General features: G+C 41.7%; 1 protein-coding gene across 1 annotated transcript in view; it reads left to right on the forward strand.

Annotated features, from left to right (window-relative positions):
- The window catches only part of LOC128061315 (uncharacterized), a 111,034-nt gene extending 100,386 nt beyond the window's left edge, over positions 1 to 10,648 (forward strand). Inside the window, exons 20-21 of the mRNA XM_052653588.1 lie at positions 7,958 to 8,140; positions 10,452 to 10,648. Coding sequence (XP_052509548.1) covers positions 7,958 to 8,140; positions 10,452 to 10,648 — 380 coding nt within the window. The remainder of the gene's footprint in view (positions 1 to 7,957; positions 8,141 to 10,451) is intronic.
- The last annotated feature ends 4,234 nt before the right edge of the window (positions 10,649 to 14,882 follow it).

The raw sequence follows: 14,882 nt of genomic DNA on the forward strand, positions 1-14,882 counted from the left end.
CTGTGGGGAGGGGGGATGCTGCAAACAAATAGCGCTGTCGTGTGCACACAGTGTCTCAGCCCCACTGGACCTGACCCTTCTCGCGGCATACAAACCGCTATGGCTCTACGATGCTCACCCGGGAACCATCTGAGGCCGGCCCTAGGCTGCGTGCACTTCCCCGGTCTAAGCCGCTCAGGTTCGGCGCTCAGGTAGCCCTTAGAGGCACAGATTCGGTTGGGACTGCGCTTTGTGCCCTTCCCGGGTCCGAGTAGCTCAGGAGTTTGGCGAGCGCGATCGCTGCGACTTGTCGCCTTTTCTGCCTCTGCTGCTCAGTTTTCTGGGTGGACCGCTGGCGTCCCCCGTGAGGCAGATGATGACGGTCCAGCACCCCCAGAAGTCTTAGCAAAGAAGCCTGCTTGCAGTTAGGTAAGTGAAGTCTCTCCGGGTCTGCAATTGCCCCTTTCCAGCCCTTACGGCTCTGGCTGCCTGTCCCCGGCGGGGGATGGTCTGCAGCGGCTTTTTCCGTTCCGTCCTTTGTTCTGTGCTCGGTCCTGGCGGTGTCTTATGTTCGAGCTTTTCGGGCGGTAGCTATCCCACAGTCTGGTTTGCTAGCGCAAGTTAGATCGTTCTGGTTGCGCGTGGGGCGTTCCTGCCCGATTCTTACAAAGCACTGCAGCCCGCGCCTCCCGCGCGTCCCTGCCCTGCCCCCACTTCCCAGTGGCGGATGCAGGCGTCTGTGCCGCTTTTCCGCTGGGGGAGTTACTGGTGGGCTTGTCATCTCTTGGTTTTAATTATTTCTTTATTTTTCCTTCCTGTTAGGTTGCCCTCTGTGTTTCCAAGGCTCGCCACAGACTCGGCAGGGAGAGTGTTTCCTGGTGTTTGGAAACCTCTCTTCTTAAAATTCCCTTCCCAGGACAGAGCTCCCTCCCCACCTCCTTTGTCTCCTTTCTCATCTTTTATATTTTTTCCTACCTGTTTTTGAAGACAATGGTCTGCTTTTCTGGTTGCCTGATGTCCTCTGCCAGCCTACAGAAGTTGTTTTGTGGAGTTTGCTCAGCGTTGAAATGTTCTTTTGAGGAATTTGTGAGGGAGAAAGTGGTCTTCCCGTCCTATTCCTCCGCCATCTCAGGACCGCCTCTTGGGGTCCATTTAAAGTAGGAATTAATGGAGAAAAATTAATGGAGAATTAATTGGAGAAGGAAATGGCAACCCACTCCAGTGTTCTTGCCTGGAGAATCCCAGGGATGGCAGAGCCTGGTGGGCTGCCATCTGTGGGGTCGCACAGAGTCGGACACGACTGAAGCGACTTAGCAGCAGCAGCAGCAATGGAGAAAAAGGATTTATCAGCAGAGAAGCAGCAGAACCCTCCATGTTTCATTATTCCGTCCTTTGACACACGAAGGGGAAGGTCCCATAGCAATCTATGTATTTGCGGACAAAAGCAGGGGAAGTGTAATACTAAAAACCACCTCCACAAGCAAGAGACCTTTTGGAAGTGCATGTTTTGAGGGTCCACAGGGGAGGGCTGGCGTGCTGCAGTCCATGGGGTTGAAAAGAGTCAGACACGACTTGGTGACTGAACAACCAAGTGTTATATCAGGGAAGTTCTCCCCAGCACATGCTCTGACTTACTGACTCTGGGTCTTTGCTAAGCTTCTGAAATGTGGGAATAATTGAACCTCAAGGAACATCCAGGTTTATCTCTCTTTATTAATACGATACTGCTACAGACTTATTCGTGCATCACCTCTTTTTATTACTTAATGCTTTGAAAATATTTCTTCAGCATGATTTAGTGGGTACCTTTTCTTGCCTTTAAGCATTAGGCTGAATGTAGCTACATGAGGACTGACCTTCAGTCAAACCCCTGGACCTAAGCAGCCCATCTTGCACTCTCATTTCCCAAGACTTTCTGATCCATTTTTTTGTCATTCAAACACAGGCTACAGTTTTTTGCTTTCTTTTACTTTTTTTGACAGCACAGCCTACCTCATGCAATGAAATGAAGAATAATTTCATAGGATGATACGTAAATGCATGAAGCGTAATTTAATGATATCATAAATACTTCAGATATTTTATTGAAATGTTGCTTAGTTTCTGTTTAATAGTCTTATTGTGTACGGATGTCTTCCTTTTTTAATAGCAACAAACCAACTTAAGAGGTGTGAAAAACCAAGGTTTTATGTAAGAGGACAGTTAAGTTCACATATGCATGAATTCAATCACAATGCCAGAGTAAGTTACAAATGTGCTGGGAAGAGTACATACGTACAGACAGCCTGCATCAACGGGAAGTGGGACCCTGCACCAGACTGCCTCGGTGAGAGTCGTTTGAAAGACTTCCTAGATCCTTTGCTTCTTCACCAGAAAAATGCCCTTGAAATTAACATGCTTTTAAATTAAATTATTTACTGTGATATATAACCATAAAATTGGAAGGTAGTTAGAAACTGCTCATAACCAGGGACAGAGGAGCCTGGCAGGTGCTTAGAGAAGGTAACTGGTGGCCAGTTTTTCTATATACCGATATTATACTCATTGATGATTACGGAATAAAGAAAATTTGAAACGTAGGACAGACTAAGAAAATTTACCACTTAAAGACTCATTTCGAAAGAGATCATATCAAATATGCATGATGGAATACTAACTCCTAATGGAAGAGTATAATGGCTGGGACTTAGCTAGTGGTACAGTGGTCAAGACTTTGCTTTCCAATGCTGGGAATATGGGTTCCTAACCCGGTCCAGGATCTAAGATCCCGCATGCCTCAGGGCCAAGAAACCAAAACATAAAACAGAAGCAATATTGTAACAAATTCAATAAAAACCTTAAAAACTTTCTGGGTATGATGGCATTAGAAATTGTGAAAGAGAAAAATATTTGAATATATAATTAAATTTAAATAATGATTTTAAGAAGATAAGTTAACTATAATTTGTCTAAAACAACTAAAATTTTTCATTTTTATTAAATATTTTATTTTTCAACATATTTTTATTTTTTTATATTAGGAAGTGACTATTGTTCTGAGCGTTTCAAGAACTTGTTATATGCCTGTGGAATGTTTACTTAAATGAACCAGCTATATATAGTTCACTGTTACATTCCCAGTATTAAGACTCTATAGATCAGTTTCATAACCACAAAGAAGTAATATTTAAAAGTAATAATGAAATTGACCTCCTCTTCTATCTTTCATTTTGTGAAATAATTCACTTCCAGATAACCTAATGGAATAGTATTTAAAATACTAAGAAGTGTATTATAATTATAAAACATACAGTAAAACCTATGAGATGCACAATAACCAAAATTTAGAGTGACATTCAGAGCCTTAAATGCATATTTTTTAGGAAAAAATAAACGTATATGTGTGTGTGTGTGTGTGTGTGTATACATATATATGTATACACACACACACACATTAAATAAATATATAGCTAGGGGAAAACATACATTCCAGATATTAAGAAGAGAAAGAAATAATAAAAGTAAAGGCAGAAGGAAGTGAATGAAATAGAATATTTTACTTACAGCTGATTCCTTAAGTAAAACTAATTCTTGAAAAGATTAAGCAGACCTGTCTAACCAAATTTACTCTAATTAAGAAGAATGGTGAGAAGTCTGAAAAAAGTATTCTGCAACCAAAAAAGTAGATGAAAATACAAATTCAGGGAAATAGGAGAATACCATTTTTTAAAGTAAAGAAATTTAGGGACTTCCCTGGTGATCCAGTGGTTAGGAGTCTGCACTTTCACTGCTGAGGGCAAAGGTTCAAAACTCTGGCTGGGGAACTAAGATCCTGTAAAGCTACGTGGTGCAGTAAAAAAAAAACAAACCCTTTTTTTGCAGAGAAGCACCACTTGACAGCAGCCTGTCCCCTGGGGGTGGGATGTGCCAAAGCAGGGCACCCCCGCAAGTCTTGGTCAGGAGGTGGGCCTGCAGCTCTAACCACAGTGCTCCGGCGTTAAGGTGACCATTTAAACTGTTTCCCTAAGAACAAGTCCACTGACCAAAAAAAGAGTTAATTCCTACTCAGACAGAGGCATTCTAACCACATCCACCAGCAGGCACTGTTCTGTTTAGAAGAAAATGCAGATTATGAAAATGCAGATTTTGACCCTCCCTCCCATCTCCCTCCCCACACCCCACCCCTCTAGGTTGTTACAGAGCCCCTGTTTGAGTTCCTTGAGTCAGACAGCAAATTCCCACTGGCTATCTATTTTACATATGGTATTGTAAGTCTCCGTGTTACGAACTCCATACATCTCTAGAGGGAGGTTCAAGAGAGAGGGGACGTATGTATATCTATGGCTGATTCATATTGATGTTGGCAGAAACCAACAGAATTCTTTAAACAATTATCCTTCAATTAAAAAATAAATGTAAAATAAAAATAGAAGAATAGGTGGTCAAGGGAAGCCTTGGCTGGTTCTGTCATTACTGTTGCTATTTAAATATTTTTTTTTGTTCTAACATGTTTGAATCACATGCACATAGCTTTTTTGAATCATGTGGGTTAGCTAGAAAAAATTGCAGGGGTTAATTTGAAAAATTATTCAAGAGTACTGACAGCACAGTGAGTAGGGGCACCTGAGAAATTTTAAATCAATTATTATAACACAGACGTGCTTTTTAAAGCAAAAACTATGTTAATATAAAATACAGGTATTACTATAGCACAGTATATGTTGTTGTAGTTTAGGTGCCAAGTCGTGTTTGACTCTTTGCGACCCCATGGACTGTAGCCCACCAGCCTCCTCTGTCCATGGGATACTCCAGGCAAGAATACTGGAGTGGGTTGCCATACCCTCCCAGAGGATCTTCCTGACCCAGGGATCGAACCCAAATCTCCTTCACTGGCAGGCGGATTCTTAAACCACTGAGCCACCAGGGAAGCCCAGCGTTGTATACACTATATGTATATATATATATGTATGTGTGTGTGTATGTATGCAGAGAAAGAGAGAGAAAGAGTTAGTTATTGGATGTCCCATTACACTGAAATGTCATCTTGTTGAGCTGTTTTTCCTTAGCTTTTATTAATCAAATAATGCAATTTTTTTGTAGGAAAAAAGATACAACTGTGCCCACCTCCACCTCAGATTCCTAATGCTCAGAACATGCTAACCACAGTGAATTATCAGGAAGGAGAAAAGGTCACTGTTCTCTGTAAAGAAAATTATGCATTTCTGGAAGCAAAAGAACTTGTGTGCGAAAGTGGACAATGGCAGTCCTTACCACGCTGTGTAGGTCAGTATTTGTTTCTAAATAATATTGTTTGAAAAGAGATAAATCTTTAGATAAATTTTTGCTTTATCTAAAGAACAGGAAAAAACCTTATGACCTATTTATTACACAATATTCTGAAGCATTAAATTGTCATCTAGTTACCCAATTCTGCCCATGTTTTAAACTGTTTCTCTGAGATGTATCTCCAACAGTGACCAGAGAAGAAACGGGTTTGAGACCTTCACTGGAAACTCGATTCTATTCATTAGAATTATTCAACATCCAGCGTTAAGATGTAGAGCAGGCAATCTGAGAGTGGTCAAGGCTAGGGTTTGAATTTGGTAATTGCTGCTGGAGAGATGATATGAAAGCTTTGGGATGGGCTGGGAACACATGAAGAGTTTACATATCTAAACAAGAGAGAAAGAGGTGGGCAAAGAGGAGCAGCCAAACAAGGTTGCAGGAGATAAACTAGGGAAGGTTGCTAAAATAATTCCAGGACCCAATTGCAATGTGGGGGTGCTACCCCTCATTCTACAAGCAAGTGCCCTACAATTGGACTCAGTTCTGACACTGTCTACCCAGAGACAGCCTCAGATCTCACAGGCTAAGGACCCAGTCTTACAAGACTGCTCCCTGCAGCCCCAGTTCAGATGCCAGTTGCATGTCCAGGCTGTGACCTGTGCTTCTGACTGACCAGGTATAGATGAAGTTTTCCATGACCCTCTCCTTGGGTTCCGTTACTTTGCTGGAGCATCTCACCACACTCAGAAGCAGTCTACTCACTAGATCACCATTTATTATAAAAGAGGACACCTCGGGAACAGCCAGATGAAAGCTATGCTCAGGACAAAGTGTGGGGAAGGGTGCAGAGCTGCCATGCCCCCTCCAGGCATGGCTCTTCCCGCATCTTCCCACAGGAAGCCCTGTGGACCCTGTCTTTTGGGGAGTTATGGAAGCTTCAGTACGTTGGCACCATTGATCACATCTGTGGCCATGGGTGATGGATTTGACCTCCAGCCCCTCTGCCCTCCCTGCAGGTCAGGGTGGGACTGAAAGTTTCAGCCTTCACATGGTGGTTCTCCTGGCAACCAGCGCATCCTTGTGTTATCAAAGGGCTTTCCAAAAATCGCCTCATTGACGGAACAAAAGGCACTTTGATTGCTTTCCATCTTTAGGAGATTCCAAGGGTTTCCAGAGCTCTGTGCAAGAAGCAGGAGTCAAACCAAATGTTTGCTTCTTTTTAGAAATCACACCACCACAACTGGTGTCCCAGAAGCAATGCCAATGGTAAAAGTTAAAAAAAAAAAAAAAACTTATTTTAAAATGTTATTTGACAGGAAGGCAAACATTTCAAAGACTGCTTAGAACTAGGCAAGATGCCTGAGAATTGAACAGCGGATTTAACAAAGAGCCCAGCCCGGTGCTCTGTGATGACCTAGAGCGGTGGGTTGCGGGGAAGGGAGGCTCAAGAAGGAGGCGATATATGTATCATCATGGCCGATTTGTGTTGTCTGGCAGAAACCAGCACAACATTGTAAAGCAATTTTCTTCCAATTAAAAGATTTTCACTAGGAGGAAGGGAAGTAAATGGAGACAGAGATGAAAAAACAACAACAGCAGTGGATTTAGCTACCTGAAAATCATAGGTAACTTTGCTTTTATCTGATGAAGCTGTGACTTTTTCAGTGCATTTCTATGCTGGTTACAGATTCAGCAGAGGAGACATTGGTGACACAGCAGAAAGAGGACAATTCATGGGGCAGGGCCTTTGCTGGTGTAGAGGATATAGAATCCAAAGTCCACATGGAGTTGGTTTGAGAAAAGAGCAGGGACAAGAAATGAAACAGGAGAGGGAACAAATTATTTGCGATCAGCTGTCTGAGTCGGTCCCTCCGTATCTGTACCTTCTGTGACCGTGTAGGGAGATCACTCAGTACCATGGAACTTATTCCAGCCGATCTTAACGTGAGTTCTTAACGTGAGTTGAAACGTGATGGACAGAGAAAGAGGCCCATGCTATTATTTGGAGTTAAAAAAGTAAACACCGAAGAGTATGTCTACAAGTCATTTCAGTAAAATTAAAAGTTCATAACCATAACTGATAGCTCCATGTTGTTTGCATAACAGTAACAGTTGCCCCAGAGAATAAAAATGGGAAGGGAGTTACTTATTTTTACCTTTCCTCTGTAATTAAACATTTGTATGGGGAAAGGTGAAATAGACCAGAGGTTTATTCACTAGTCCATCAGGCTTTAAATAAAAACAGTTTTTAATACTTATATAACCTTATATATGGGCTTCCCGGTGGCTCAGCGGTGAAGAATCCGCCTGCGATGCAGGAGATATGGGCTCGGTCCCTGGGTCAGGAAGATCCCCGGAGGAGGGCATGGCAACCCACTCCAGTATTCTTGCCTGGAGAATCCCATGGACAGAGCCTGGCGGGCTATGGTCCATTGGGTTGCAAACTGTCGGACACGACTGTGGAGACTGACCACACAAGCATGCCCTGATGTATGCTTAATAGTTATTTTTTGTGTGTTTTATTTTAGAGTGAAAGAAAGCATTATAGTTGTATTCTAGTTATCAGGTTGCATGATAGAAATTTTATAATGAGCTATTTGGACTCTCGAACATCATGTAAATAAGATATTGAAGATATGATATATGGAACTCATATTATTCCATTTATACTGCAATACTAATTTTTTTTTAACGCTTGCATGTCATCTTCTAGAGTCTGCACAATATTGTGGGCCGCCTCCGCCTATTGACAATGGAGACATCACCTCCTTCCCCTTATCAGCATACTCTCCAGGGTCAGTGGTCCAGTACCGCTGCCAATCTTTCTATGAGCTCCGGGGAAACCTGACTGTGACGTGCAGAAATGGACAGTGGTCAGAACCACCCACATGCATTGGTGAGTTCTTCATATTTTCCTGGAGTCTGAAACTTGATGTTTATAGAATTTTCATGGACTAATTTTGTAGGATAATTTTTACTTAAATTTCATTCAGCCAAAAACTTGTTAACAAGTGTAGGTATATAACTGAACATTTTTTTAAAAAATCTGCTTTATTTAAAGCAGAGTGGAAAAAAAGTTTCTTTAAATGATAAATCAGGACTTTCCTGGTGGTACAGTGGATAAGAATCTGCCTGCCGATGCAGGGGACATGAGTTCGAGCCCTGATCCGGAGAGATTCCACATGCTGAGGAACAACTAAAGCCCCTAGGCTGACTTCTGAGCCTGTGCCCCTTAGAGCCCTGCTCTGCAGCAGGAGCAGCCTCTGCGGTGAGAGCCCATGCAATGTAGCGGGAGAGCAGCCCCCGCCACCCTCCACAATTAGGGACAAGCCCGTACAGCAGCGAGAGCCAGCACAGCCAAAAATAAACACAGTTTTAAAAAACAATAATATAAACACCCTTTAAAGAGACCCAAAATACACGGTGCATTACAAAACTCCATGAATATCCCAAGTCATCATTTAACCACAGGACATACTCTTACACCACAACGTATTTTCATGTTACAAACATTTGAGGATATTTTTCAGGAGACCATTTGTGAAATGATGGTCTAGGAGTTGTTCTTTATCAGTATGCAAAATTCTACTTGTAAACCTGATGGTTTTTCCTGGAAGAACTCTTTGCAGACCGCTGCTAACATGGATTTTTTACTCCCACGTGGCTGGGAGTTCTAGCAGGGAAAGTAGAAAAACTGGCAAGGTTAGCAAGTCGCCTCCCAAATCTGCACTATATCTTCTTCTTCTTTTTTAAATATTTGGCTGCGTCAGATCTTGGTTGGCATGCGTTCTCTGGCTGTGGTACTCTGGCTCGGTAGTTGTGGCACACCAGACTATTTGCTCTGGGGCATGTGGGATCTTAGTCCCCCAACCAGGGATCAAACTTGTGCCCCTGCAGTGAAAGGGTGCAGTCAGCCGTTCAACCATCAGGAAAGTCTCTCTGACTCTCTTAATGAAATTATAAAGTGGGGCAAACTCTTTGAAGGGCAGTTTGGGAATAAACCTCAGATTTTAAAACCACACATCCTTTGACCTCATTACTTTATTTCTGGAAGACTAATCTATACATGCACTCTTGCAAGTGTAAAAGAATCTGTACAAGGATATTCACAGCCACATTGTCTAGCACAATAAGAAATGGAATCTACATAACTTCTATCAGTAGTCTTATGAGATTTGTTTTATTAACAACCTGTGCCAACGAATGAAGAAACGAGGCACAGAACACCTTAGTATTTGATTTAAGCTGCTTGGTGAGTATCTGGTGGTGTTAGGATTCATATATCACTTTGTCAACAAAGGTCCATCTAGTCAAAGCTATGGTTTTTCCATAGTTATATATGGATGTGAGAGTTGGATCATAAAGAAGGCTGCTGCTGCTGCTGCTAAGTCGCTTCAGTCGTGTCCGACTCTGTGCAACCCCATAGATGGCAGCCCACCAGGCTCCCTCATCCCTGGGATTCTCCAGGCAAGAACACTGGAGTGGGTTGCCATTTCCTTCTCCAGTGCATGAAAGTGAAGTCGCTCAGTCGTGTCCGACTCTTAGCGACCCTATGGACTGCAGCCCACCAGGCTCCTCTGTCCATGGGATTTGCCAGGCAAGAGTACTGGAGTGGGGTGCCATTTAAATGTGGTGATGGAGAAGACACTTGAGAGTCCCTGGACAGCAAGGAGATCCAACCAGTCAATCCTAAAGGAAATCAGTCCTGAATATTCATTGGAAGGACTGATGCTGAAGTTGAAGTTCCAATACTTTGGCCACCTGATGCAAAGAGATGACTCACTGGAAAAGATCCCAATGCTGGAAAAGATTGAGGGCAAGAGGAGAAGGGGGTGACAGAGGTTGAGATGGTTGGATGACATCACCAACTCAATGGACATGAGTTTGAGCAAATTCCAGGAGATAGTGAAGGACAGGGAAGCCTGGCTTCCATATTCCGGCTCAAAACACCAAATTATGTGAATTTGGAATATTTATTCTGGTTCTCTGAGCCTCCGTCTCCTCATGGGTAGCCTGGAGAGATAATGCCTGGCATTTATAAATGATTCATACAAAATGCAAAGAACCATGTCTAGTATAACTGAATAAATATTAACTTTTAATATTCTTTTATAATTTTATTTAGTTCCAGATTTCCTTAAATGCAATTTCACTGTTCTTGGATAAGGAAAGATATATTATTAATACTTCATTATTTTTTCTTTCAGATGCATGTATCATATCTGAAGATAGAATGAACAAAAATAACATACAGTTAAAACGGAGAAACCCCCCAAGCAGATATGCTAAAACAGGGGATTTCATTGAATTTGAGTGTAAAAGTTCACATAAAGAGAGAACACCCATACAATCATTCCGAGTCCTCTGTCAGGAAGGGAAGTTTGAATATCCCACATGTGAATGAGACAAGCACCACTCCCCTGGATGTGCCCTTAAAAGTAATCCTACAGGTAGGCTGTTAGTATTTGTTATGTGGTCACTGCTACAATTATTTTCTTTATACTTTCAGGGATGGTTTATCACAGTTTTAATTAGAACTCCGGATTTTCAGAGGTTCTTAAATTTGTCAGTTGAGTAGCCAAGGCTTCTTTCATAGCAGGACCATGCGTATCCCATTCCTGAGTCCCCTCTCCTGTAACACATGCAGAAACATGCCCGCCTTCACCACTTAGTTCCACGCACCCTCTTCTCATTGTCTGAAATTTACTGCTTCAAGGCTTTCTGAGTCAACTTTATTTCAGAGGAAGTGGTGGATAATCTCTTTCTTTACATTATTATAATTTCACAAAAACACAGACACTGTCACCCCTTATGTTTGTAGCAAGTATTAGTAAGTATTTATAAACCTCTAATGTGACTCTAACCATCCATTAAGCCATACATACGCCTTAAAGGACTGAATATACCACTTCTACAAATAAGTGGAAGACACAAATCTTAGTGTGGTACTTCTAATACAGTCAAGAGGCAATATACACATACAAAAAAGAAACTATAATTTTAAATGAGAATTATTAGGTTATAATATTATGTGTATTGAATTGTCTGGGCGGGCATAAATGGATAAAGGAGAAGAAATAAAAATGCTGGCTAAATCAGTCTATGTGGTTTGAGATGAATAGGTTTAAAAAATTAGAATACTTTGAAATTATTTGTATTTCCTATATTTTAACATTATATACTGCTTTTATAGTCAAAAAAGAGTTATCAGACCAAGAAAATAGAAAATGAGACTATAAAGACCCTTTGGGTCACGATGCTGATTTCATGCAACAACTCCTTTATTTTTTGATGTACCATAGTTTGGGAAATACTGAACAAAACGTTTTAGAAATATACTTTGGGTGGTCTTCTATTGTAGACAGCATTTTTTTCCTTCTTTTAAATATCTATACAAAAGATGACTACTAATACAAGTGAAAATATGGCTTAAAGTCCTCATGACCATGGATTTGACAATGAGTTCTTAGATATGACATCAAAAGCACAAGAAAGAAAAGAAAAAAATAGATCAACTGGACTTAGTCAAAATTACAAACATTCATGCTTCAGAGAAAAGGAAAAAAAAAATGAAAACATAGCAGACAAAATGGGAGAAAATAGTTACAAATCATATATCTGATAATGGGCTTGTAGTTAGAATATATAAATAATTCTTACAACTCAAAAGAACAAGAAAAATAATGCAATTTAAAAATGAAAACAGGATCTAAATAGATACTTGTCTGAAGAAGATGCATGAATGGCCAATAAGCACACTGAAAGATGTCTGACATCGTTAACCATTTTGTTGTTCAGTCGCTCAGTCATGTCTGACTCTGTGACTCCATGGACTGCACCACGCCAGGCTTCCCTGTCCTTCACTAACACTTGGAGTTTGCTCAAACTCATGTCCATTGAGTCAGCGATGCCATCCACCCATCTCATCTTCTGTTGTCCCCTTCTCCTCCTGCCCTCAATCTTTCCCAGCATCAGGGTCTTTTCTAATGAGTTGGCTCTTTGCATCAGCTGACAAAAGTATTAAGTAAATTGAAATAAAAATCATCATGAGACACTACTTCACACAAACTGGGATGGTGATAAAGTCAGATAATAACAGGAGTTCTTAAGGATGCAGAAAATGGAGACCCACAAACACTGCCGAAGGGAATGTAAAGTGGTGCACTCAATTTAGAAGACAACCTGGCAGTTTCTGGAGGTTAAACATAGAGTTGCGATGACTCAGCAATCCTCCTTGATATTGATAAATACCTAGGAGAAACGAAAACATGCATCTACACAAACTTACCTGTGAATGTTCCTAGCAGAGTTACTCATAACCCAAAGGTAAGAACAACTGTTCCAAAATTGGGAAAGGAGTATATCAAGGCTGTATATTGTCACCCTGGTTTATATGCAGAGTACATTATGTGAAATGCCAGGCTGGATGAAGCACAAGCTGGAATCAAGATTGCTGGGAGAAATATCAATCACCTCAGATATGCAGATGACATCACCCTTATGGCAGAAAGCGAAAAGAAACTAAAGAGCCTCTTAAGTGAAAGAAGAGAGTGAAAAAGCTGGCATAAAACTCAACATTCAGAAAACTAAGATCATGGCATCTGGATCACAATAAACTGTGGAAAATTCTGAAAGAGATGGGAATACCAGACTACCTGACCTGCCTCTTGAGAAACCTATATACAGGTCAGGAAGCAAGAGTTAGAACTGGACATGGAACAACAGACTGGTTCCAAATAGGAAAAGCAGTATGTAAAGGCTGCATATTGTCACCCTGCTTATTTAACTTCTATACAGAGCACATCATGAGAAACGCTGGGCTGGAAGAAGCACAAGCTGGAATCAAGATTGCCAGGAAAAATATCAATAACCTCAGATATGCAGATGACACCACCCTTATGACAGAAAGTGAAGAGGAACTTCACAAAGCCTCTTGATGAAAGTGAGATAGGAGAGTGAAAAAGTTGGCTTAAAGCTCAACATTCAGAAAATGAAGATCATGGCATCTGGTCCCATCACTTCTTGGGAAATAGATGGGGAAACAGTGGAAACAGTGACAGCCTTTATTTTTTTGGGGGGGGGCTCCAAAATCACTGCAGATGGTGACTGCAGCCATGAAATTAACAGACACTTACTCCTTGGAAGAAAAGTGATGACCCACCTAGATAGCATATTGAAAAGCAGAAACATTACTTTGCCAACAAAGGTCCGTCTAGTCAAGGCTATGGTTTTTCCAGTAGTCATGTATAGATGCGAGAGTCAGACTGTGAAGAAAGCTGAGTGCCAAAGACTTGATGCTTTTGACCTGTGGTGTTGGAGAAGACTTTTGAGAGTCCCTTGGACTGCAAGGAGATCCAACCAGTCCATTCTGAAGATCAGCCCTGGGATTTCTTTGGAAGGAATGATATGAAAGCTGAAACTCCAGTACTTTGGCCACCTCATGCAAAGAGTTGACTCATTGGAAAAGACTGTGATGCTGGGAGGGATTGGGGGCAGGAGGAGAAGGGGACGACCGAGGATGAGATGGCTGGATGACATCACTGACTCGATGGACGTGAGTCGGAGTGAACTCCGGGAGTTGGTGATGAACAGGGAGGCCTGGCGTGCTGCGATTCATGGGGTCACAAAGCGTTGGACACGACTGAGCGACTGAACTGAACTGAACTGAAAATCACTGCAGATGGTGACTGCAGCCTTGAAATTAAAAGATGCTTGCTACTTGGAAGAAAAGCTATGACCAACCTACACAGCATATTAAAAAGCAGAGACATTACTTTGACAACAAAGTTCCATCTAGTCAAAGCTATGGTTTTCCCAGTAGTCATGTATGGATGTGAGAGTTGGACCATAAAGAAAGCTGAGTGCTGAAGAATTGATGCTTTTGAACTGTGGTGTTGGAGAAGACTCTTAAAAGTCCCTTGGACTGCAAGGAGATCCAACCAGTGCATCCTAAAGGAAATCAGACCTGGATATTCATTGGAAGGAGCGATGCTGAAGCTCAAACTCCAATACTTTGGCCACCTGATGCAAAGAACTGACTCATTTGAAAAGACCCTGATGGTGGAAAAGATTGAAGGTAGAAGGAGAAGGGGGCGACAGGATGAGATGGTTGGATGGCACCACTGACTCAATGGACATGAGTTTGAGGAAGCTCCGGGAGTTGGTGATGGACAGGGAAGCCTGGCGTGCTGCAGTCCATGGGTTTGCAAAGAGTTGGATGCAACTGAGTGACTGAACTGAACTGAAAAACAACCCAGATACTCATTAATATACACAAGAACTAAACAAAAGTTACATCGAAACAATGGAATATTCTGAAGTATTATTACATGTCATAACATGAACGAACCTCAGAAACATGCTAAGTGTCAAAAGCCAGTCACAGAAGACTACGTATTATGTGGCTGCATCTATATGGCATGTCCGGAGCAGACAAATGTAGAGAGACACAGGAGACTTGAGGTCGCCTAGGGTTAGAACTGGGGAGGGGCTGATGACTGAAAGCTGAGGCTGATGAATGTTCTAAAACTGATAATGGTGATGATCGCACGACTCTGTGATTATGCCAGGAAACACTGAATTGTCCATTTTAAATGGGCTAATTGTATGGTATGTGAACTATACCTCAATAAAGGTAT

This window comes from Budorcas taxicolor, chromosome 16 (genome assembly GCF_023091745.1).
Source record: "Budorcas taxicolor isolate Tak-1 chromosome 16, Takin1.1, whole genome shotgun sequence".
Classification (NCBI taxonomy): Eukaryota; Metazoa; Chordata; class Mammalia; order Artiodactyla; family Bovidae; genus Budorcas; species Budorcas taxicolor.